Here is a 25,143-nt window from a genome sequence, read left to right as displayed (position 1 = left end):
ATATGCATGTGTATATGTATATCGTATATTTCGTTCCCCAGCGTATATACATATGTAAATGTTTACATTTTGCTTCCCTATTTCTACAAATCAATTAATCTGTATACCTGCCAATAAACATTCCTCTATGTACCTTTATCCCAATTTAATCATAATCCCATGTGCTCTATTTCATCAGACTTAAAAGTTGGGTTTCCTCATAACTGAGCGCTCTTCTGAACCTACGGTCAGTCAGACCATAGTTAATCTCACCCCGTTTAGCTAAGTTCATGGACTCCTCTCCTTCTTCCGGATGACATTGGCCACGCATATCATCCCAACTGATGACAACAACACCAATCAATACCAACAATAACCCAACAACAATCCAAAATAACAGTTTCAGAATTGGCAATTTATTGAACAAAACATCGTTGAGCAAATTTGCCAAATTATACACTAGGAAACAAAGTGGATATAAAACTGCGGTTGAGATCTCAGCCAAACCTAAATTGAAAGCTGTCAATTGAAATCCAATGATCACTCCCATCAGCAATAACATTATGTAAGCTGAAAGATCATTTAGTGAGAAGATATGTCTGAGAGATTTCTGATGTAAAATAATCTCAAACACAATGTCGATAATTGATTTAGCGAAAAGGAATGTATGTGCCGTTAAGGTTCCACTGACAACTCCAAATAGTGCACCTCTAACGGATGAATTCCTTCTGAAAACGGTGTAGTTTAAAAATAGGAGTGCAGCTATAAACACAAATGTAGCCACAAACCATGGGAAAAATGGAGATGCAAGAAACTTTTCCATTACCAATCTGAATTGAAGTTCTGGAGCCCGTGGAGTGTTTGGGGGAGGTTGTGAAGATGAAATTGATGAGCCATTATAGGCAATAATAATAGCACCCGTGGCAATGACACCCGTACCCCAGAATAAGTTCCGTGTAAACTCTTCACCAGGAAGCATGAGAACACTGAGAATACTATTAGATATGAGACCAATGCTTTGTAGCGGGGAAAGGATAATAAGAGGTAATGTAGTGATTTGAACAACTGAACCAAAGATATTAGCAATAATAAATAATAGAAACCCCGTATACCACATATTCCGTTTCCGTCGTATAACATATTCATTTACATGATATGAAGTTGGAATTCGTAGCAAATGTGATTTACGTTGTAATGTTATACCCAAACTTTGAATAACAGACGAAGCTACGGCTACCATGCACCCAACTGCAATAGCCGCAGTCATATTTGATCTGACAATATTATTACTAACAACGGAAACTTAATGATTCAGTCAGTTGCCTAAAGGAAGAACATAATGTTCAGTGATTCTGCTTTAGGGTGTTTCAGTATTTTTGTTGATGGGGAGGTGAGGCAGTTACACAAAAGCTGGAAGAAGGGGACATAAATTTCAAGCCGTGCACTGTTGACAGATATTTCCAGATTGAGTATATTTCAACTTACCCACTTAACTAGTGAGTCGACCGGAAGTGTTATGTTTGTTGGAGTTACGTTGGCTGCAAATTCAAGCTTATAACATCTTTGTTAATATTACTTAGTATCCCATTTCACTGAAGCGGGATCTGTTCTATTTATTTGCTCGACATTTTTGGTCATGTGATCAGATATTGATTATTCAACTGGGCTTTGATTTAACGAGACTTGCTTTCGTGAAGTACTGTGCTTTTCTAAGACAGCGGCCATAACAATGTCTGATACTTCAGAGACTCTCACCGATATTATTGAGCTACTTGAGAGTGATAAGCATGAGATAGTGGTGTCTGGTTTAGACAAGTTAGAATCTGTTTTGAGTGATTTGGTTCCTTTAATCCGAAATGGTTCAATTGAGAATAACCCATTTGTTACGTTGCAAGATACGTTTGATCACAATATAGCTTCACATTTGGTTAGTGTTTACGATTCACTTGCTAAAGAAGAAGACGAGGACCTCCTTATCCGGTTAATTCAATGTAATACTTTGCTACAGGGTTTATTATTAGTTCATCCTCGATCCAGAGTTATATTCCATCAAAACTCCAACATGAAGGCCATCTTAGAAGTTTTAGATCTCACCTCGGATATTGACGTACTCATTTCAATAGTTTCAACCATAGTCCATATTATCCTTAAAGATTTGGATAACTACCGATCTTTTGAACGATGTGGAGGATGCATCAAAGTCATGCGCAAGTTTGATTTGACTAACCAGGCCAAATCAGATTTAAACTATAAGATCATTGAATTCCTCATTGTCTATCTTATAGATGAAGAAGCTTTGAATCCCACAAAGACCCAGAAGAAATCCATTAGTGAGAAAGCCCAACTATTAGAGCCAGAATTTGCTGAAATTCATCATCTAATCGCCAATTTGAATGACTTGAAAACATGAGTCAAGTTTAAGTTGAGTATATTACAGATTAAACTTCATTTATAGACTACAACATCTCCTTTGTGTGAGGGGGAACTACTATGTTGATCCTCGGAAGTGTCCTCGGAATGTGTATTTTTGCGAATTCATAAGGCAATAACTTACGCAGAAAGAGGACTTAATTTCCTTTCTTTTATACTGAATTGTTTGCCGAATTCTATCGTAAGCTTTCCCTATTGGAATTCCTATAAATAACTTTGTTATTATTGGAATATGCTTACTGCTGGAAATATCTTGTCATTATTCTTGCGAGCCCGGAAGTCGTGCGGAGGATCTGGGGTAATTCCAATTGCAATTATTCCTCTTTAAGACCACAGTATAAAGATAGGCTTGAGATGGGTCTCATTCTGCAAGCACTCTTTAAAAGTATCATAGAGTCATATAAATGACGGAAGCTGGCTCCAACTCTCCATATAACGTTGAATATGAAGACGAGACTCTTTTTATAGATTCAAGTGATTGGCGGAGCAGTCGGTTGTTGAAGGGTCAAATCAGTTGCAGTTTCTTTCTCTTTACACTCTTTGGACTTGCCGAACAAACAGTTGGTGCTATAATCCCCAAGTTACAAGAGCAATACCATGTGAATGACATTTATATCAGTCTTATCTATTTCAGTGGGACCCTTGGATACTTCACTATGGCACTTTGCAACGGTTATCTCCATAAGAACTTTGGCATCAGAGGAGTCACGGCTCTTGGACTTTGTTGTATGACGATTTCATACTTCATTATATCCACCGTGCCACCGTTTGCCATCTTTGTATTCTGTTATTTCTTCAGTGGGTTGGGGTTTGGAGCAATGGATGCTGGATTAAATACTTGGATGGGGAATTTGGTAGATAGTAACCCATTGATGGGGATATTACATGGATGTTATGGGTTAGGGTCGATGATTCTGCCTTCTTTGATAACTCATTTGCTTGAACGGAAGATGAACCCCTGGCAGTGGTATGACTATTATGTTGCGTTGATGGCCTTGTCTGGTTTATGTTTAACAGCAGCACTCATGTTGTTCAGATATGAGACTCCGAAAAAGTATAAGTATATGGTGATAACCAAGTCAAAACTTGATGATAATGATATTGCCATGGATACAGCTAAGGATGACGATGTGACTATCGTTACAGACCTCACTAGTAATACTGCTGAACTTGATGTCGATGATTCTCGTGAAGTGTCGATAGCTCAAGTATTAGCTAAGCCAATGGTATGGATATTCGCTACAGTTCTTGCCATGTACGTGGGAGGAGAAGTGGCGTTTGGACAATGGCTTCTTACATATTTGATGAGAATTAAGCAGACTCCCTATAAAAAGTGTTCCCATATAGTGACCTCCTTCTGGAGTGGTCTTACTGTGGGTAGAGTAGTTCTAGGGTGGGTCACAGGCCATTACTTTACTACTGAATTAGTGGCCAACATGGTATATATCACATGCTCCTTTGGAGGATATATATTGATTTGGTGGATACTATTTGCCACTGACTATATCAATATCTTATTCCCCTTGGTGTTCATTACCGGAGTGGTGGTGGGACCTATTTTCCCCACCACGGTGATGACTGCTATTCGCTTGGTTCCTAAACGGGAAGAGGTGGCATCTATCGGGTTTATCACTGCTGCTGGAGGTTCAGGCGCTGCTATGTTTTGTAGTCTTATTGGTGCTGTTGCTGAAACCAGTAGTATCTCACTGTTCCCATTGATTATCATGGTGATTTTTGGTGTGATAACTGTCGCATGGTTCTTTATATATGAAAAGTATAAGAGTGTATTTGGAAAGACCAGATTATAGAGCATTAATATGTCATAATATATATACTAGTATACACTGTGTCTATACTCCCCCTTGACTGGTCCATTCCTCAGGAGTAAACTGTTTCTGTGTAAAGGCATGGATCCCAGCAATCTCTTCCTTCAATGCGTGATTCACTATACGGTGTCTCATCAACTTGTTCTTCCCTTGGAACTTAGATGACACGATCACCACCAGAAACGCCTGGCCACACCCTCCAGACATGTCTTCCACCTGGACAAGCTCTGCCTCCAATCTCTCTTGGATGATCTGCTTCAACAGATCTGCCGTCAAACTCATGGTCTTTACTATGGGAATTGATATGGTTCTGTCGATTATTAATAGTGGGCGTTGAAGAGTAGAGTTGGTAGTGCGGCTACCAATAAAGATATGTACTCTGAATTTACTACTATCTATTACTGACTGTAATAATACTATACCATCACTGACTGTACTCTCGTAAAGGACTATGAGCCTTTTTCAGACCTTCATCATTAGGTCGCAACCGTCCTCTGACACTACCACTATTAATTTGAATAGGTGACCTTCCTAAGTGATTGAAAGGTTCATTATAAATATACCGTTCAAAGTAATCAGGTTCTTCCTTAAGAGTCTTCTCAATTTTATTGATGATCTCCTTCGAACTCATACTGCCTGTTGAATTCCCAAACCCACACTTATCATAGAATGCTAAGAGATCACTGGGGATAATACAAAGTTCTTCATGAATCTCCAAGAGTTGATTGATGACTTCAATGGAAAGGAAATACTTATCTCCACTGGCGATATCAGGCACTGACCCATCATGACCAACGTCGATGGAGTTATTCTCTTTACTGTATAAGATATTAGGAGCAATAACGGTGGATATATTCAAGATATCCATTTTAGATCCTGTCTCCTTGTCTATCTCAGCAAATGATGCAACCCAGGTGAAGAAATAAAGTAATACTTCCAATAAGTTCCGGTTACTTCTAGGAAGTAAAGCGTATGCTAATTGAAGAATCCGTTTCCTCTTGATCAAATCAGGCTCCATTTGTGATCCAAGCCATAGCTCATAAAAGTTAAATGTCAATAATGGAGTAGGTAAATCACGTAACCATTTCTTTAAAAGTGCAGCCAATTGAATGGCTGTTTCGTTGGCAAAATTGGGTGATTTAGAAGGTGATTTGTTGACTTCTTCGGTTAATTGACGTAATTTTTTAATATTACCATTCAATCGGAAGATATACTGAACACTTACATCTTTCAGTCGAAGAGCAACGATAATATCATCAACAATTGCAGGAATTTTAAGTTTTGAGGGGCCAACTCCTAAATCGGATTCAGTACCATATTTCCGAGTTAAATCATGTAAATCAACTCCGAAAACTCCAGGAGCTTTTTCCTTGTTGCTTCCAAACTTAAACTTCTCCCAAAAATTTAGTTGCTTCTTCAATTGAATCATACCAAACATTTCTTCCTTGTTCAAATTAGAATAAACAGTAGATAATGCTTCGACAGCAATATATCTTAAAATATAATGCTCATGCTTGCTGAGTTCTGAAAAGTATTTGGATTGTGAAATGTCGTTGCTGCTCATCTTGCTCGAACCAGCTCTTGATGGCTGTAACAAATCATTCTTTGTAGCTACAAGTGGACCAGCTAATTGTTTGGTGACACTATCATTAGAAACCTCATTTATTGAAGGTTCCAATGCGCTTTGGGATGCAAGTGGGGGAGTTAAGCCATTAACTGAAAGTGAAGGTTTCTGTAGAAGGGAATTATTATGTTTGAATGCATTAGGTCTCTGTTCTCTTGCTTGTTCAGCTGCCACAATTCGAGGAATATCATCTAATGTCAATGACTTTTCATTGTGTAACAAATCAGATGTTCGGTCAAGATGACTGTTTGTAAGTTTACGTTGAGGTTCATCTCGTATAAGCAATGACTTGGGTTTAACTTGGAATTGTTCTGTTTCTTCTCTTGACTTATAAGAAAGTAATGAAGTCCCACTAACATTTCTGGACCTATGAGAGCTGGAATATGAATCCTCATTCTCAGAAGTATCAGCCTTATCCGCTTGTGGCATGTCCAATATAATAGATTTCCTGGCATTTTTCTCCATGGATGTCTGTAATTTTTGAGATTGACGTTTGGATCTTAAACTGGTTACATCTTTGATGGTCTTACGGTAATCAACATTGATCTGCTCTTCATCCACAGTATCCATTCCTCGCACGCTCTGTGATAGTACTTGGGTACCATCATTGGATATACACATTGTAGCACGAGATCTGGAAATGGCAATCTTCAATAAATAAGTCAACTGCTCAAGATCTGTGATATACTGGAACGACTTCTTTGGAATATCACATCCTAAATTGATTCCACAATTATCACAATACATTGACATCTCATTTTCATCATAATACACCTTAACATCTAGTGTTGATTGCTTATCGGTACTTTCAGTTGCATTCCTGATAGAATCAATGTGGTTTCCACATTTGGTACACTTGAAACACTTGACATGCCACCTCGAATAGTTATAATTGATGCATTGCTTTTCCACATACTTGGAACATCTCTTACAAATATCTGTTGCATTCATGGGTACTTCTAATGCCTTGTTCATAAGTGCAATCGTTGCTGGCAGAGGTTCAACATCATTGTTGAACGCTTCTCCAGTGCTAATTATGGAAAGGAAGCTCTTAGTGGCTTCATCCGTTCCGGTTAATTTGTTCACCTTGAGAGCATTTTGCAATCCCATGCGTATAAGTAGCTTCAAATAATGGGCCAAACTTGTGATAATCGAAAGTAATTCAGCAGATAAGCTTCCTGACAAAGGGATTTTGGCAGAGTTACGAAGTATAGCAAAGTAACCCATGAGTTTCCCTGAAAGATTTCTAGGTTCCTTCTTTAATGGTTGATAATAAGTCCAAATAGAATCAGAGGACAAAAGTTTCTCTTTATTATCCTTTTCAAGCTCAGAATCATCGAGATCCAACTCAACTTTTGGAACCAATCCATGAGACTTCATGCATAAAAGTGTCACAGCATCAATACCTTTGAATAAAATTTCTATACTCAAAATTAATTGTGAAGCAATTACCATCCCTTTTGCTTGATTGCAAGTACAAGCCAGTAGAAGCATACCTGAAATACAAGCAGCTGTTCTCTCCTCAAAGTTCAGTAAAGTACGCCAAATATCCAACACTGTAAAATCTATTTGATTTTGAATAGATATAAGAGTATCAGAAGATACTTCGTTTGATTTCAAGTTTTCCACATCAATGGCTCCAGCATGAGAAAGACCAACATATTCTGAGGTAATGGCAACATTCCAAAACTTATGAACCATATAACATTCCGGATGCCATTGCTGGTTTTTCCCACCTCTAAATAACTCAACAAACTGCTTTACAATCAGCATTCCACAACCTTGACAACTCAGAGCATAAAAAACTGAATAATGGAAATGACAATATATTTCATCATCATGTTCATAAAACGATTCTTCTGATTTGAATACTCGCTTGCACACTGCACATTTGAAATGATCCAAATGGTATTTACGTCCCAAGGCTGTGATATATGGCCCACGAAGCGCACTATCACAACTATAGCATATAAGATCCAATTGTTGGAAGTAATCGTATTCACAAAGTGGAACACGAGTCTTTGTTCCCTTCTCATTATCAACTTTATCAATGGTAAAGAACTTTGCAGAGCATTGTTTACCACAGGTGTTACACACAAAGCATTCAACATGATATGTTGAGTTTAGAGCTCGAACAAATTGGCTGACAATTGGCAAGTTACATTTTTTGCATATTTTTGGCAGTTTCTTGTCACCACTATTCTTCCTTACCGATTTAACACCATTCGATACGTTCTTCAGCTCGGCGGGGAGAGCTGCTGGGGGAGGAACCGTGGGAAGTTCGACTGGAGTTGCTGTTTGTTGTGCCTGTTGTAATCTTTGTAGCAACTGTGATTGCAGTTGTTGCAGGTGTTGTTGTGGTTGGAGTTGCAGCCGTGACTGCTGTTGTTGTTGTTGTTGTTGCTGCTGTTGCTGTTGCTGCTTTTGGTAATGATACTGTTGTTGTTGCTGTAAATGATTTTGATATTGAGCTCTTGTGTTAGTCAAATCCTTATTGAAAGGGTTCTGCAATGACGTCGAAACATTTGCAGAGTGATTGTTGCCAGTGAAATCAAACTCGTTAGCAGGATCAACAGCTTTTAATGCAGGCGTAGGATACAGCGGTTGTTGGATATGCACCTGTTGTTGTTGTTGTTGTTGTTGTCGAGGCCCAGGCAGCAGCCAATATTTCTGATTTGTTTGTTGAAGCTGCTTATGGGGTCTACTAGCAGGTATGTGTTCTAAACTCTGGTAGGGCGAACTACTTGGAGACGAGTGAGAAGGCATTGGAGGAATGAGATCTTTCCAAGAAGGGATTGATGATTGTGAGCCTGTAGAAAAGGAATGATTATGAGTTTTAGTAAGGATAGGACTTGTTGTTGTTGAGGTGTTTTGATATTGGTTTTGATTATGATGATTTAATCGAGATCCATGAGATATTTTGGATTGTTTCTGAGGAGAAAGGGAAGTCAAAAAGAGATCTGGTGTGGAGGAGCTGATCATACCTGAAATATTTGTTGAACTATTTCGAAGACTTTGAGGAGCCGAGGCTGCCATTGGACTTTCTGAAGATAGTTGGCGGGAATGGGAATAATCAGCCATATTGAATCACAGACAGACAAACAGAAGGAGTATTAAAGGAGCGACGGAAAAAGCGAAGTAGGTAAGCGAGTGGATAATATTAATCACAGTAAATATCGACCAAACTGTAACGATAGTGGATAGATAAATAAGTTGATTATATTCTTGATAGACTAACGGCTGTTTGGTTCGGTGCGAAAGATCAACGCTAGATTAGATTCTAGCACCTTTAACTTTCTGTAGTTGTAGCGGTAAGTCTAAGGAACTTGGTAGGGAATTTGGAAAAAAAAGCACTAATAATGATCACAACAATATTATTATGATGATTATTATTTGATCCAAGCAGAGTGGATGCCAATATCGTTGAGGATGTTGGAGCTGCTTGAGCCGACTGCTATTGGATCCAACAATAATACGCTAATAAGTGGTCACTTTTGGTCAGTGTAGAATAGACGTTGTAAGGGTATGATTTTTGTTGATATATTTGAGGGTGCGATGTAATGGGCACGAAAGTTGGGGCAGGGTGCGACTGACTGGAAAGGTATAGCTAAAGAGGAATATAATTAGGCAAGATTTTAGTGCTACGTACAGTATACTGGTGTAAAAAAGTGCTTATTATAGTCAGAGTATATTACGAGTACATTACAGTATGGTATGTGCTTACCACTATACGAGTATAGTACTGAGTGTTGGTAAGTATAATTGAACTAATGTATCATACTACATGATACATTGGCGACTTATATTCTCTGAATGAAGTGGAAGCACTTACATTCAGCTTGACCAGCTTGGCTTGACTTCAGTTAATCTTAACTTCAACTTGAATTATTGTACTACTGCGACTTTAGATTCGTGACGTTATTTCAATACCGTTTAGCATTATTTGTCGTTGTAAGGAGGAATCAGACATTTTGACCAGGGCGTAACATACTAACCAAATATTGAAACAAACAAAACAAGGCTCGACACTACCAGTAGCCTCTCTGTATAAACAATAGTTTGTGGTATTGTGCTCCAACAGGACACTTGAGACAATAGCCTAAAAAAGCTTATGGTTTAAAGTCTCTTGTACGATTTTTTCCTTACAACTTGCTAGTGCGATTAACTTATTTGGGCAAGAGGTACCACCTCATTCCACGCTGAAATGATATGCCAAAGTTTCAATGTCACGTCATCAAGCACCTGCTATCAGACCTTTCACAAATACCTTCCTAATTGGGTTTTACTCTTGTAACCCGTTTGACGTGTTGCACTTGTTTATAAATGTTATTGCTGTTATTGTTGTTATTGTTGGTGTAATAATAGTATAGGCTTGTGTCTATTATGGCTTACAACTTTCATATCGAAGTCGTGGTCCATAACATATAAATAAAACCTGACAGCCCTCTTTTTTTTTGTCTGCATACTCTCCCTTCGAAGATGCTGGACCCTGCCCTGTCATCGCCTCCTTAATTAAGAAATGCACTTCAAATAGAATCATCAACTAATTGGGACTGTGATATATTTTGGTGTTTTTTTATCACCTTTTACATATGCATCCTAATTTGGAACAAAAGACTGTCTACATGGTTTTGTGTCCCCACATATTTGCATATCGTTAATCCTGCGTACCAAATATTATGATATGTTTGTATGCAGTACCAGTGTATTTTAATAGTTCAGTGGTTAGGCCAAAGTATATTTAAACTATTTTGTTTTTCTATGTTCGAGTTTTAGTCTCGTTGCAATGTCTCACCAAAATTATTCTGTTCCGAAAATTTTTCACGACAATGTCGTGGAACATTCTGAATGTTGATGATGATCATTTTAATGTGTTCCGAAGTTGAACATTAATTAGTTCTTATTACATCTACATTAGTTTCAGTTAGTGATCCATATTTGCTCTAAAAATGTTGTCGAATATACTTAGAAGTTCTAGACCTGCTCTTGTGCATGGAAGAGTGATGTTTTCTGTTCCTTCAACCAGAAGTGCTGGTGCCACCATGATCCGTTTCAACTCTACTGGTGCTAAATCCAGTGAAAAGGTAACTGATGCAACTGCTGAAAATACTACTGCTGAACCTGAATCTGCTGCTGTCCCTGAAGTGGAATTGACTGCTGAACAACAAGAAATTGCCACCTTGAAGGAAAAGATTCAAAAGAAAGATAAAGATCTCGCTGATATGAAGAATCACTATGCTCGTGCAGTTGCTGATTTTAGAAACCTTCAAGAATCAACCAGAAAGGAAGTTCAAAAATCCAAGGATTTTGCTCTTCAAAAATTTGCAAAGGATTTGTTGGAATCTCTTGACAACTTTGCCTTGGCTTTACAATCTGTTAAGGAAGATACATTGAAGGCTAATGAAGAAGTGAAAAACTTATATGATGGTGTTAACATGACCAGAAATGTCTTTGAAAAGACCTTACATCGTCATGGTATTCAAAAGATTGACCCCATAGGAGAAGTTTTTGATCCCAACTTACACGAGGCTGCTTTTGAAATCCCCCACCCAGAACAGGCACCAGGTACTGTTATGCATGTTCAACAATTGGGCTACACTTTGAACAGCAGAGTCTTGAGACCTGCTAAGGTTGGTTTGGTCAAGGACAACAATTAAACTTGATACATTTTTCATGATCCCACGTACCCACGTTTATAGCTATTATGTCTTGATGAACTTGTATATAAACCTCACCGCTAAGCGGTCCACTATAATCGAATACGACTAAATTGTATCTATGAAATCATTTTCTTTGTCATAATTTTATTACGTTGAACAGTTCTATAAATGCATATTCCAAAAGGTTATCATATGTCATTTGAATTCAACCAAACAGGTTACTCAACCAGTCTTATCGGTAGCCGTAGATTTATGATTCATTCAGGTATACCGCCATCTCTTTTATAGTGTCGATGACTCACCATGACTCCAATCGCCTCGTGCACCAGGCCCGGCGCCGGTACAGGATCTGGTGATGGAAATTTTTCACTCTCCACATAAAAGTCAACTACTTTTCCTAAACAAATACTATCCATTCAGAACCCACTTCAATTCACCAATAGAACATTATGTTGTCTTCTAGATCATTGTTATTCCGTCGTACATTTGCTTCCACCGGAGCCAATCTCAAGAAATTGAAGATTGGTTTGATCCCCGGTGACGGGATTGGAAGAGAAGTGATTCCTGCCGGTCAGGCTGTACTTGAAGCTCTTCCAGCCAAACATGACTTACAATTTGAGTTCATGAACTTGGATGCTGGGTTTGAGTTGTTTCAAAAAACTGGCGTTGCTCTTCCAGATAAGACTGTTGAACTTTTGAAGACTGAATGTGACGGTGCTCTTTTCGGTGCTGTTTCATCCCCCACAGTAAAGGTTGAAGGTTACTCTTCCCCCATTGTTGCTTTGCGTAAGAAGATGGGATTGTACGCTAATGTTCGTCCTGTTAAGTCTGTTGCTGGAATTGGCCGTCCAGTAGATATGGTCATTGTCAGAGAAAACACTGAAGATTTATATATCAAGGAAGAGAAGACCTACGAAGCTGCTGATGGTTCCAAGGTTGCTGAAGCCATCAAGAGAATTACAGAAACAGCTTCTGCTCGTATTGCCAAGATGGCTTACGAAATCGCCTTGCTGAGACAAGCTATTAGAGAAGCTACTCCAAATGCTCAACAATTACACTCTACTCCTTCAGTCACTGTGACTCACAAGTCTAATGTGTTGTCACAATCTGATGGTTTATTTAGAGAAACTTGTCGTCGTGTTTACGATCTGAATCAACAGTACGCCAATGTTGAATACAAGGAACAAATTGTTGACTCTATGGTTTACAGAATGTTTAGAGAACCTGAAATCTTTGATGTTGTTGTTGCTCCCAACTTGTACGGTGATATTTTGTCTGATGGTGCTGCTGCTTTGGTAGGTTCTTTGGGTGTTGTACCATCTGCCAACGTTGGTGACAACTTTGCCATTGGTGAACCTTGTCATGGCTCCGCTCCTGATATTGAAGGTAGAGGCATTGCTAACCCTATTGCTACTATTAGATCCACTGCTTTGATGTTGGAATTCATGGGCTACCCTGAAGCTGCTGCCACTATCTACGAAGCTGTTGATGCCAACTTAAGTGAAGACTCCATCAAGACTCCTGACTTGGGTGGTAACTCTTCTACCCAAGAAGTTATTGATGATATCATCAACCGTTTCTAAACATGACTAATGCATATTTATTAAAATAGTTTATAAAATTCTAATAAGGCTTATACTTGACATCCTTCCTACTGCTCTTCTTCTTCTCCTTATGCTTATGTTTACTCTTATGTTTCCGTTTCTCCTTCTTGGTATCATTTGGTTCCTCCATATCTTTATCTTCAGAACCCGCCAATTCTAACTGTTTAACGTCATTTATGGCAATCTTACCCATTTGAGGAAGCTTATTCGGCATTTCCCAAAGATTTATAGATGCATCTTCTCCACACGACAATACTGTATTGGTCCCAGGTATAACCAATACATCCCGTACCACTTCTTCGTTGTGAGCGTTTGGGAAAACAACAGCTTGGTCCATTACTATAGTTTCAGATGTAGGATCAAATGGTACAACCGTAAGTGAGTGTACGGAGTTAGCTCCAAACGCTATGTATCCTGAGCCGGAACCGGTGCCTGTTCCGGGATATATATCAACAACATATTCACATCTGTTCCATAAATCTCTAACGTCTCCCAAATCCCTTGGCTCGGGCTTTTCTCCATCTTCGTAATTACTGGTGAATAAGTTATCGAATCTAAGTGATTCCACGTGAGAAAGAATGGAGATCTTATTTTCGGTGATGAACTTACACAGATGAACAGAAGCATAGTTTATAACCTGATGCAATGCCTCTTCCTCGTCTTCTTGTGTCAAATCATAGACATTGACATAACCATCGGTAGATCCAGACATTAAATACTGGGATTGTGTAGGGTGGTAGTTAAGGTATGTGACATCATCATTATGAGAATCAATAAATGATTTGAAAGTATCAGAACCTGGTTTTCTAATATCCCACAAATGAACCTCGGCATCAACACTCACCTTCTCAGTACCACCAGCAACTAAATGGCTATGGGGGTTATAGGCTACCAGAAGAAATGCTGACAGCTTACAATTTGTGAATGAAGCTGTTGGTTTGGCACCACTACGCAAATCCCATACCTTGACTCCATCCGTAGCACAAGATACCAACGTTGTAGAATCAACTCTCATCATGCCGTTAACACTTGACTCATGTTTAAGTTCATATAATGGCACCGTTGATAAATCATTGAGACTGTACCCATAGATGGAACCATTACTGTTAGATACTGCGAACGTATTGGATTCCGGAAAATGTTCAAACTTAAGTGTCCAATTGTCACCTTCCACAGGCTTCCAACCCTTTAGTAAGACTGCAGACATATTTAGTCAAAACTCTAATTATACTACTTGTAACTACTGCTATAATTATTACTTATAGATGGTCCATCATGATGGCCTCTACTCATCGCCCCGTTATATGCAGTCCCGTACAAAAGGAGACTAATAGATACTCCGCGAGAAATAAACATACCCCAATTGTAAGCAAGGTACTCCTTCCTTTTCCTGTTGTACAACATGAGTTTCCTTAAGAAGGGTGCCGGTAAGTTCAAGCCCAAGGTTCAACCAAGACCTCTTCGGAAGAAAGCAGCCGAAACGGCTGTAGCTGCAGTTACTCTGGCTCCTTCTCCTCCATCTACTCAAGTTGTTGATCCAATTGCTCAAGCTGATCATGAAGAGACGCAGAACCCAGAAACTCAAACAGATGATACACTAACAAAGGTATTTTCTGACAATGAAGGCGAAAGTGCTATTGTTGATGATATGGTGGACCCGAAAGATCCAGTGAATTGGTCCCCAACTATTCTTGAGAATGTTAATGAGGATCTAAATCAGCCCCCTACACCGGTTTCCTCTCAGCATACCAATAATAATAATAATAGTAATATTCCAAAGCGAAGAACATCTTCTAGTTCGGTACAACACCTTAGATTATCAGGTATAACGCCTCCTATTTTCCGTGCGCGGTCTTCATCCATTTCCCAGACAGTAGCCTTTTCTAGATCTACTGACTCCAATAAGAAGCCAGAGGAAAGAGAAGAAAGAACTCCCATGCCCATTGATATCCCAGTAAGTGGTAAAAGGCGGCGATCACTGGTCAAACACTCTTCCTATAAGCGACATTCAGTGGCTAGAAGAGGGTCTGTGGCCATTGCAGAGTCAGAACCTCAAACAGAGAAGTCAAGTGCTGATACTACAAGAAATAGTCTGAGACAAGCTACTCCTGTACCTATCCCCAAGCCTATAGAAGCATTGCCGGACTCTGTAGGTAAAGATTCAGAGATTGTGATTGAGAATACAAAGAGTATAAGTGAAAAGAGCAAAAAAACAGAAACATCTGATGATAAAGAATCGACCCCGGTCACTATACCAAAACCTACTTCTATACCTATATCGGTTCCAACACAAGTTTCTGCTCCCATATCAATACCAACACCCTCGTCAGTCCCCACGATTATTCCTGTGCCTACGGGAGAGTTACAAGATGAGCACGATCAAGTTTCGGAATCAGTAGTGGTACAAGGTTCTAATTCTGTAACAATCTCATCTGCACCATTGACTGCTTCAGGTAGTTATAAGGAAACATCACTCGAAATCCGTAGTCGATTCCCTCCAAATACAAAGTTCATTATGGCACTTAATGGAGAAAAGTTGCAAAAATACAGATTTTGCTTTGGTACGGAAGAAGACATCAAGAAGTATACAGCTGAAGAATTATTAATACCTGTGTGTCCAGAAACAGTTAAGACGGAAATAACCAAAGTTGATCAATTACCTCGTGGAGTTAAATTTGAAGACACTGATATCTATTCGCATGTGAGTATTGACATTTCTAACTTCAAAATGGCAGATTTATGTAAACCTTTGTTACCTATTGGAGAAGTTAGTGAGAACTTTGGCATGGCCCATATGGCTAAGCAAAAACAAAAGGAAGCTAGAGAGAAAAGAAGACAAGATCGAATACTTGCAAAGGCTAATATGATTTCATTAGAAGATACTTTTGATAGAGATTTGGATAATAAAAGAATTAAGAAAACCAAAGCTGAACTTGAAGAAGAAGAAGAGAGAGAGGAAGAATCAAATCATGGATCGACAGCAATTCAATTACAACTTACTAGTGATGGTAAATTGGATATTGATGAAGACTCAACAGTTGTCAATAGACATCAGATGACCAGTCTGAAGAATAAGACTAGGGAAGAAGCTAATCCATTTGAAAATCCAGTTATTTCACTGACATATTCCAAACGAAGTCATACCGATAAATGGACTTCTGAAGAAGAGAAACAATTTTATAAGGCAATTCTGACTTGGGGTACTGATTTTACATTTATAGCTCAACTATTTCCATATCGTACCAGGAAACAAATTAAGGCCAAGTTTAATTTAGAAGAGAGACACAATCCTGAAATAATTGAAATGGCTTTACGAAGACGATTACCAGCAAACTTTGATGAGTATAGCCGAGGTATCAAGGTGAGCTCAGATGTCCCTAAGAAGAAGGAAAGAACGAAGGAGGAAACCAGAGATGAGTTTATTGAAGAGAAGGAAAAAAATGATCATGATAATAATGAAAGTAAGCCATTAGGTGGTGATGAAGAGAAGCAGAATGGGGAAGAGATTATAAAAACCCCATTGGATATTTTCAACGAAGAAGTTCGTCGTTTGAGACAACAACACAAGGAGCACATGGCATTGATTGCTAAAGAGAGAGAAAAGGCTATGAAGGAAGATGCTGAAGCAAGTAGACTTCGGGAAATTGAATATAGAAGTGGTGGTACTAAGTTTATTACTCGGTTACGTGGTGCTGATGCTTTACGGAAAAATGAAGAGGTTATGGGGTCAATTGATGATGTCAAACTTCAACTCCGCCATAATATTAATGATGATGACGATGAAGACCGGGAATAGGCATGTATATTTATATCAAAACAAGTTATAAATAGTGTATACTATAAATATTGTACACAACTATTTCTTTATATCACGTGATCTGAAATAGTTTGACTCCGGTTCAAAGTGTTGAGTCATAAATACAAGGTCAAATCATCATCTATCAAAAAAGACAACTATCTATCTATCTATCTATCAATACCATACCATACCATACAGCCTTAGTGGGAAACCATGATTTACATGTAGGAGTACGAAAACAAAAATCGACGAATTATATTGGATGTCACTGAATAAAGCGTATGCATTAGAGATTGAGCCCAAGCTAGTGAGTGAAGACTCAGTAAAAGGGATCAATATTCTTAGGTTTAAAATCAAGCCCACAGAAGAAGGGGTATTTTCCAGATACAAGAATGGGGTTGTGATTGCGTTCTTATCTATGATTGGATACGTTTTACAACGGCCAAGCTTTACGTGGAATGGGTATGATGGAATCAGTGCCATGGTTATACTTTTGATGACAATTTTCCTTTACTTTAAACGGGATGGGTACGAAGAGATTATAATCTTGAAGGACATTGGCATTCAAACAGTTACCGTGGGGGGATGGATGTTTCAAACCCCTGAAAAGAAGTTTATCCCCTTAGGAGACATTATAGATTTGGTTATCCATGAAGGGTTCCATGGTTATGGGCAAGTGATCTTTTATTTATGTGTTTTGAAACGAGGAGGTGGTGAAATGATTCAGGTGTTAATGCCGTCGTTATTACCAAGAAAGGAGGTTCTAGTCCAGATATGGCAACTATCTCGTCAACTTTTATTTGGAAGTAATCGTAGGTTTTATCGCCGTGTTCCAGGACAAGGACTCCGGGAGATTGAATGAAAAGAAAAATAGCATATTTATTTATTAATCTATAGAACAAAACTTATAGCATTTTATAATTAAACCCAGAAAATATTAAACCCAAGACATCAAGTAATAAAAAAAAGTACTCTGGCCAGACCGACAAGTGGACCATTATTGGACCAGCCTAAAAATGACCCAATTGTTTGAAGAGATGGTTGTACCCCTTTCTATCGACTAAGGATGCAACTCCTAAAGTAGCAGTAGTGTAGCCAAACACAGCAAGAAGAAGCTTACTTGAAGCAGTACCAACAAATGGTAGTGGAGTAGTAGATAATTGACGAGCGCTACCTCTCAATAGGGTTTGAGAAGCAGAACGAATAGCAAAGGACAACATTTGATTTATGAAAGGTGGAGGCAGTAAAAGTAACACTAAATGATACTGATGATAAAGCAAAAAGAACTCACTCTTATAATCAACGGCTTAAGATGTCCTTATATACTTTTATCAGTGAATGTAAGCCTCATTGAATCATCCCATAGTAATTACATAGAGATTCTGGCATGTAGTGGTTTCGCAGCCAAGGAGTTTGAAGCCCGAAGTTGTCACCTGTAGTTATTTTCGGAGATAGCATGCACCTGGGAGATGAGGTTGAAAATGACTCCCTTTCCGATTATTTCCTCGGTTGAAGTCGGACGCGATAAGAGCGCCCTTGACAGTTTGTTGTGTTTTACGTGTGGGTTCTGAATACGGAAAGTCTTATAGTTTGACTCATGTGCTATCGAGTCACGATAGATATAACTATCATCATACCATATCAATGTCATAGCATACAACAAGTGATGATAGCATATGACACCAAATTTTGATGTACTTTATTTGATTACTATAATTCAATAACAATACACATGTTAGTTGCTACACGCTATTTTAGTAAATGTCTCCCGATTCTCATCTCAATCTCACCATTTGATGAATATTGTTCCGTGTTCCTGTATATAAAGCCGGTGGAATTTTAAGAATCAGGTGGTTCCATAATTGGAATGTTAGACCTGTTACAGGCAACACACAACTAGCTTAATATTGTGAGTGATATCCACTATCCATTCAAAGTAATGATAGCAGAGGGTTAATGACTAACTAGATCTGCAACTATCCCTGAAAAAGGGAAATTTTGAAGGTACCTATCATGGTTGACAAATTTCAACTAGTTTATCCGAATGTGGTTCCGATGCGATTACAACTCTCACTTGTTCGCTTGCAAAAATTAAATTTTATAGAAGGCATTTATCCGACATCGCCGTGTTTGCTACTATATCATCTCCGACAGCCGCAGGCATCCCTGTAAGACAGTATGATGATTCAGAGTCATTTAAGAGTAACCGTCGCCCTAACCGTTGTCCTCCTTGTGGGTCACGTGCATGGATGTAGTTTTCCGAACTTGCAAAGTTAGCTAACTTTGATGCATAGACGATAGTTATTATTAGACATTCTTGGTACATACGCTGTAAAATTATTCTAAAAGATACATTAATTACACAATAGTATATATGAGATAGTAAATACAGATTACTAACATAAATCTTATCGGTCTTCAAGTGGTTTAAAAGATTACCAAGATGAAGGACCGAAACTTCCACCTTCAGGAAGAACAACCTTGATGGCTTCATTATTGTAATCAAGAGTGTTGATAACATTGTTACCCCACCAGTTTGGTGCAGCAACATTAGGCAAACTGATGGCACAGAAAATAACCAATGAAGACCAAGCTAATCCAATATCCAAACCAGCAGATAAGGAATAGTTGTACTTAGTCCACCAGTGGAAGAACTTACGCTTGATAAAGTAACCAAAAGTAAGGCCAACTGCACAGTAGGAAGTATAGTTGTATGGGGTAGCTGGAGGAATGTAACCAGTACCGGAGAAGAAAACTGGCCAGTTCAACCATCTAATTGGAGAACCTGGCCATTTCTTCAAGATTAACCAGGAAATAACTGGTAAAATGGCTCCAATAATGAAAAAGAATAATAAACCATAGTAGATTTGACCACTAGAAAATTGTCTTTGAGGACCAATGACACCCCAAATGATAGAAGCATTGAAGAAGACTCTACCGTTAGGACAAGTGTAGTGGTTTGGTTGGTGTACCAGACACAAGTCATTGATGTTACCATAAGACCATCTCAAAACAGCAATTTGCACAATAGAAGTCCAAACAGTAGGAATCATTTGAACCCAGAACATTAAACGAGGTTGAAGCTTCATGTAATGTCCCAACTTCATGTCTTGAGCAAAAGTAACAGCTTGAGAGTTGGTGATATATGTGAAGGTCTTGAAGAACATCATACACAATGGCTTACCTGGGATCATGTAACCGATGATGAATTCAGAAACGACATTTAAACCAACAGCAATGTTTGTCAAGGCATAGATTACACCAACTGGAAGTAAAAAGATGAACCCAATGATCAAACCGACAACCAAAGCCCAAATAGGCATTTCTGTTGGCCAACCTCTGAGTGTACCAACGGCCATACCAAAGAAAATAACAAACACAACAGCAAACCACCAATCTGGGGTAGGCTTGTAGCTCTTCATTAATCTGTTGTGCACATCTGGAGTGTCTTGTCTTTTGAATTGCTTCACGATATCTCTACCATGGAACAACACGGTGTGGACAATGGTAGCAGTAATAGCGGCAAAGGATAAACCATAAGACAAGGCAAAGGTGGTTGATAAGAATAAAGGTGAGTAATTTGCGTATTCTTCCTTGTTGAAAGTCAAAGTTTTGGGGTCAACAATACGGGAAACGTTATAAGGTTGTTGGTATCTGTCATAAGAACCTGATGATGAAATAGGCAAGTATTGAGCAAACCAAGTGTTGGAGTAATGCAAAGCAGGGGTAACAACCCAGAACATAACAACCACAGAAAGGAAAATGGTCCAGATGGTACCCGCTGGAGGGATTAAAGGAGAGCCAATGTAACCGGCGATTTGATTCCAATCCAAGGCAATATTGTTAGGGAACATACCTAACCCGGTGGAAGAACCAAAGATTTGGTTAATGATAACATTGTTAGGTTTAATCCAGGTAATCCAAGAGAAGTAAGACAAGGCTTGGAAGATATAACCAGGGAACCAATAGTAAACAAAGGAGCAAATGAACATAACGGAAAAGAAGGCCAATCTGGAGATCTTCCAGCCGTTAGCAGGATGGTTCTCGTTAATGTGCAAGTTGGTTAAGAAGGTAGCAGTAACCAAGTTAGAAGGCCAAATCATTGATGGAGGATCAACCAAGATTCTTCTACATAACCCACCGAATGCAAAACCAATACATTGGGTTGACATGGTAGCAAGCAAATCGAACCCCCAGCCAAAGTCTGAACCATAGAAACGGTTTTGAGCAAGCAAAATATCAGTAGCATAAGCTGGAGACAACCCAACATTTGCACCAATACAAATCAAAGCATGTTCCTTAATGGTGAAAGGACCTGGGTTTAATTGAAGACCAAACAATTTCCAGTTAGGAAAATATTTACCCCAGTAGTTACCAAGGGGCCAAGCCAAAAGGGTAGTAACGAAGGAAGAAAGGGAAAATTGTGGGGAATGGAAGGAGAACAAAATGTTAACACCAGCACCAACAGTACCCAAGACCATGGTAAGGACCCACATTCTTACCGTATTTTGCAAGATGGATGGATCATCATCAGAGGGAATAGCAGCTCTAACTTCTGGGTATGGAGAATCATCTTCGATCTTGACTGCAGCATAGTCATCTTCAATGATATCTTTTGCCAAATTAGAGGTAACCGGATCAAATTCTTGAGATTTGGAAGTGATCAAACGTAAATTTGCTTCTGCGTGGGTCTTTTCCAAGTCATGGTTGCTCTTTTCAGAGGTGGACGTCACCTCCGTGACCTCTACGGTCTTAGAGCTTAATAAAGCTGAAATCTTGTTCATCCCGGGGTTTAAATTTTAATCATATATCTCTGAGTTAACTCAATGCTTCCTCACAAAAATTATTATAGGTATTCCTTACTTAAACTAAATATATGGGTAATGTATATTTAGGTATGGATAATTTATGAAGAGATGACGATTTAAAAAGAGTACTTAGAGTCTAGGATCTGAATGCTGACTTATCGATATTTATACTATCAGGTTTCTTTATCAACAGTATCTCCACAGCGGATACTGCTTTTCTCATGGCGTTATTTTACGGTTGAAGCCGTACGGCCCTGGTCAAAGTCTTATCGATAATAAAGCCATCTTTTCCAAACATTCACTCTGATTTACATATTGGGGAGTGTCCCTCCAAAGGGCCGCATACAGTGCGGCCACCCGTCATTATTACCCATAGGATTTTAAAGCCTGCCAGGAAGCGTCCGTCCTGGATACAATCCAGTCGATTTCAGGAATAAAGTTGGTGTTCATGAGCAACGAATAAGAGCAACACAACTAGAAAGAGCCCCGGGTTTGTATACCTGCACTGGATAGAGAGTGAACTGCGGTTTGTCTCGTACGTAGATCTACTGTGCTTAGCGGCCGGCTTACAGGCTTGGTTACTACTACGACAAAAGGAAATTTTTCATGCGGCTTAAGTCAAATCGCATAATATATCGGTTGCAAAATCGGGTACACCTTGTCACTCCACAGGAAAGATGTCGCGCGCTCATTTAGCGACTTTTATTTGTATGGGCGATATCCAAAAATCTAGTCCATTTCGGCGTACGGCCCTATTTTATTGCTGGTAGCGCGGGCGTGTTTTTCCTTCCTTCCCTACCGAAAGAAAAAAGAGTGCCTCAGAAGACATAGGTCACGATAAGACTTGCCTTTTGACACAACAAACTTAACAAAATGGTACTTACTGAAATGATATCATCCGACATATCTTATCAAATCTCGCTTATAACTTTTCACTTCTTATCTATTATTATCACCTGTTGGTCTACGAATTAACTTCAAGGATTTGATATGTGTTCCGTCACTTTGTGCAGGTGCGATGATGGCATCTTTCCACCACCTAACTTCCGAGCCCCCATAAGTGAAACGGTTGCTACAGAATAGATCCTTTACAACATTGCAGGAGCCGGTTCGGTATCATTTCCGGTAATATAAGCTAACAAACTGTGGACTATTCGAGGAGGTGGAGAAAACGTCAAAACACGGCGGCTTATCATCATGTGAGTCACACAATAAGAGAATTTACAGGAATGCCATGCAGTGCATTGTTCCTTCAATCAAACTAACCTAATAGGGTTATAAATTGAGCACAAGATTATTATCCCTCTTTGTTGTCTTTGTTTTAGCCATACAGTAGGTTACCTTTGTATACACGAAACATTGATGAGCTATTTGGGCTTTCTGTATGTAATTGATTAATGTTAAGTTATCGGGTTTAATAGCCGTGGTGGTACTCGTAATTACCACAGGAATATCCTAATGACGTAGTTATAATTTTGTCACATTTTGCGTAGAATCTTGCAAAATCTACCGTTGATCTGTGATAAAGTGAATTAGTAGTGGGTTTTTGCAGCGTTGCAGGCTGTAGTGGAGATTATAGTTTCGTAGGGAATATGTTAATCCTCCAAAAAAATGATTTCAGTTAGATATAGAATTTAATCCTTAAGCTGCAGTTATATCTAAGACTCTAGCTAAATTAGCTTGCAAGATAAGAGTAAGTAACTTGTACTTTTGTTTTTTCATTTGATAATATATACTATTATACTGGCAACAACAATTACTAATGTATTACCTTCCTCTAGTCTATAATATACAGTTATAGTCTCTGCTCTATATAGTTCTGTTCTCTACTCTAGCATATACATTTAGCCTTCAAACCCTGTCCACTCTTCTGGTACTTCTTCTTCTTCTGGTTCTTCTTCCTTACTACCATCATCTTTTTTAATAAAACATGCAGCAAAGAACCCAATACCTCCATCTTCTCCAGGGTTACTTCTAACACATCCTGCAGCAAGCCGTTCACAAGCTGCTTCAGTAGATGCAATGGCTCTAAATTCTTCTGGCCAGCCTCTCCGTTCCCATCGTGGTATGACGTCTTCTCTTGAAGCCAAAGTCCATCCCAACTGCGAGATTGCTGGATCACGCAATAAATCCACAGTAACTCTTTCATTTTCCTCAGCATGAATAGAACATGTTGAATACACAACTTTGGTTGCCAGGGGGAACTGTAAAGCATGTTTCATGATAGCAAATTGGAAATTGGCCAATTTTTGCAATCTTGTATGGTCAACGGCATCTGCAGCTCTACCTCTAATCCCACTACCACTACAACTTGGATCCACCACAAGACCGGTGACTTGAGGAAACTCTTCTGGCTTCGTGGAAGTGAAGTCAGCATGAGTCACTTGAATCAACAGGTGTGTTTTCTTATTAAGTGCTTTATTGCACATGGTTCTCAAGGTACCTACTCTTTCCTTATCTCTTTCAAAGGCATACACGCAACTTTCTGGGTCTTTAGAAAGATCCATATAAGATGCTGAATGAGTAGTCTTGTTCCCTGGAGCAGCACAGGCATCTATGACTTGAGTATGTACATGGTTATAGTTAAGAATATGACTGGGGAAACATGATGCTCTATCTTGGATAATAACACTACCTTCCAAATATGCTTTGGTAGATGTGAGTTTATCTCTTTTATGTAACCCAAACAAATATGGAATATAAGGATCAATATAACATTTCCCAGGACCCGTGACATCCGAAAGGTCATCCACCATTTGCAATTTTAATTCTGGAATCACTTTGGTGATGTCGTCCCGAGTACATTTGACTTTATTAATACGCACCCATCGGATATCACTTACAAACTCCGATTCGTCATCATCTTGAGCCACTTCGAAATCTTCAACCAATTTCACACCATGCTTGACCTTCAATCTAGTCATTTCTGCCTGTAATCTGGCCTTATTCAGAAGAAACCATTCTTTAACTGGATGTTTCCCACTTTGGATTCGTCCTCTACTGGAGAAGAGAAAATCATGAACCAATAACCGAATCACTTCATTTGTAGCACCTTTAGGTCTTTTCCCCACGTCCAAACAAGCTCTCTTGATGATATATGCTATATACGATTCATACCTTCGAGTCAGACTCACTAAGGCATAGATATGTTTTGGAGAGTTGGTCAATTTAGAATCATTAAACACATTGCTTAATGACAGTGGGTCCTTCAAATACTTTTCAGCTTCAAAATAAAGCTTCATTATCACAAACGTCTAGTCCCAATACCGAGAACAATATGTAAGTATTCTAATGGCCCTTATACTATGGTGTATTCTGTACCAGTATACCTTCTGTTACCCCAGGCGATGAGTTGTCCACACACGACTCTCCGCACTCAATGACACAAAAGTGGTGGCCAATTCGGCCATTTG

General features: G+C 39.0%; 13 protein-coding genes across 13 annotated transcripts; 6 read left to right on the top strand and 7 right to left on the bottom strand.

Moving 5' to 3' along the window:
- Positions 1-166: 166 nt before the first annotated feature.
- KQ657_001389 (uncharacterized protein) lies at positions 167-1,246 on the bottom strand (the record flags this gene model as incomplete). The annotated part of the gene is made up of 1 exon (XM_043192187.1): positions 167-1,246. One exon carries the CDS (start codon positions 1,244-1,246, stop codon positions 167-169), a length of 1,080 nt encoding a protein of 359 aa, XP_043048482.1.
- Positions 1,247-1,708: 462 nt separating this feature from the next.
- On the top strand, positions 1,709-2,389 carry KQ657_001388 (uncharacterized protein; the record flags this gene model as incomplete). The annotated part of the gene is made up of 1 exon (XM_043192186.1): positions 1,709-2,389. The coding sequence occupies one exon, from the start codon at positions 1,709-1,711 to the stop codon at positions 2,387-2,389; it is 681 nt and encodes a 226-aa protein (XP_043048481.1).
- Positions 2,390-2,813: 424 nt separating this feature from the next.
- On the top strand, positions 2,814-4,217 carry KQ657_001387 (uncharacterized protein; the record flags this gene model as incomplete). The annotated part of the gene is made up of 1 exon (XM_043192185.1): positions 2,814-4,217. One exon carries the CDS (start codon positions 2,814-2,816, stop codon positions 4,215-4,217), a length of 1,404 nt encoding a protein of 467 aa, XP_043048480.1.
- Positions 4,218-4,259: 42 nt separating this feature from the next.
- Positions 4,260-4,517, bottom strand: KQ657_001386 (uncharacterized protein; the record flags this gene model as incomplete). The annotated part of the gene is made up of 1 exon (XM_043192184.1): positions 4,260-4,517. The coding sequence occupies one exon, from the start codon at positions 4,515-4,517 to the stop codon at positions 4,260-4,262; it is 258 nt and encodes an 85-aa protein (XP_043048479.1).
- A 142-nt stretch (positions 4,518-4,659) lies between these two features.
- On the bottom strand, positions 4,660-8,940 carry LRG1 (Lrg1p; the record flags this gene model as incomplete). The annotated part of the gene is made up of 1 exon (XM_043192183.1): positions 4,660-8,940. The coding sequence occupies one exon, from the start codon at positions 8,938-8,940 to the stop codon at positions 4,660-4,662; it is 4,281 nt and encodes a 1,426-aa protein (XP_043048478.1).
- Positions 8,941-10,808: 1,868 nt separating this feature from the next.
- On the top strand, positions 10,809-11,516 carry MGE1 (Mge1p; the record flags this gene model as incomplete). The annotated part of the gene is made up of 1 exon (XM_043192182.1): positions 10,809-11,516. The coding sequence occupies one exon, from the start codon at positions 10,809-10,811 to the stop codon at positions 11,514-11,516; it is 708 nt and encodes a 235-aa protein (XP_043048477.1).
- Positions 11,517-11,968: 452 nt separating this feature from the next.
- Positions 11,969-13,102, top strand: LYS12 (homoisocitrate dehydrogenase; the record flags this gene model as incomplete). Its single annotated transcript, XM_043192181.1, has 1 exon — positions 11,969-13,102. One exon carries the CDS (start codon positions 11,969-11,971, stop codon positions 13,100-13,102), a length of 1,134 nt encoding a protein of 377 aa, XP_043048476.1.
- A 40-nt stretch (positions 13,103-13,142) lies between these two features.
- Positions 13,143-14,330, bottom strand: KQ657_001382 (uncharacterized protein; the record flags this gene model as incomplete). Its single annotated transcript, XM_043192180.1, has 1 exon — positions 13,143-14,330. The coding sequence occupies one exon, from the start codon at positions 14,328-14,330 to the stop codon at positions 13,143-13,145; it is 1,188 nt and encodes a 395-aa protein (XP_043048475.1).
- Positions 14,331-14,525: 195 nt separating this feature from the next.
- Positions 14,526-16,919, top strand: BDP1 (transcription factor TFIIIB subunit; the record flags this gene model as incomplete). The annotated part of the gene is made up of 1 exon (XM_043192179.1): positions 14,526-16,919. One exon carries the CDS (start codon positions 14,526-14,528, stop codon positions 16,917-16,919), a length of 2,394 nt encoding a protein of 797 aa, XP_043048474.1.
- A 265-nt stretch (positions 16,920-17,184) lies between these two features.
- Positions 17,185-17,784, top strand: KQ657_001380 (phosphatidylinositol N-acetylglucosaminyltransferase; the record flags this gene model as incomplete). The annotated part of the gene is made up of 1 exon (XM_043192178.1): positions 17,185-17,784. One exon carries the CDS (start codon positions 17,185-17,187, stop codon positions 17,782-17,784), a length of 600 nt encoding a protein of 199 aa, XP_043048473.1.
- A 148-nt stretch (positions 17,785-17,932) lies between these two features.
- KQ657_001379 (uncharacterized protein) lies at positions 17,933-18,937 on the bottom strand (the record flags this gene model as incomplete). Its single annotated transcript, XM_043192177.1, has 2 exons — positions 17,933-18,228; positions 18,931-18,937. 2 exons carry the CDS (start codon positions 18,935-18,937, stop codon positions 17,933-17,935), a joined length of 303 nt encoding a protein of 100 aa, XP_043048472.1.
- A 420-nt stretch (positions 18,938-19,357) lies between these two features.
- Positions 19,358-21,706, bottom strand: OPT1 (oligopeptide transporter; the record flags this gene model as incomplete). Its single annotated transcript, XM_043192176.1, has 1 exon — positions 19,358-21,706. The coding sequence occupies one exon, from the start codon at positions 21,704-21,706 to the stop codon at positions 19,358-19,360; it is 2,349 nt and encodes a 782-aa protein (XP_043048471.1).
- A 1,868-nt stretch (positions 21,707-23,574) lies between these two features.
- Positions 23,575-25,140, bottom strand: KQ657_001377 (rRNA (cytosine-C5-)-methyltransferase; the record flags this gene model as incomplete). The annotated part of the gene is made up of 2 exons (XM_043192175.1): positions 23,575-24,984; positions 25,093-25,140. 2 exons carry the CDS (start codon positions 25,138-25,140, stop codon positions 23,575-23,577), a joined length of 1,458 nt encoding a protein of 485 aa, XP_043048470.1.
- Positions 25,141-25,143: the final 3 nt, after the last annotated feature.

Source organism: Scheffersomyces spartinae, assembly GCF_019049425.1.
Source record: "Scheffersomyces spartinae strain ARV_011 chromosome Unknown scaffold_15, whole genome shotgun sequence".
NCBI lineage: Eukaryota > Fungi > Ascomycota > Pichiomycetes > Serinales > Debaryomycetaceae > Lizanozyma > Lizanozyma spartinae.
This window is presented reverse-complemented; position numbering and strand designations above follow the sequence as displayed.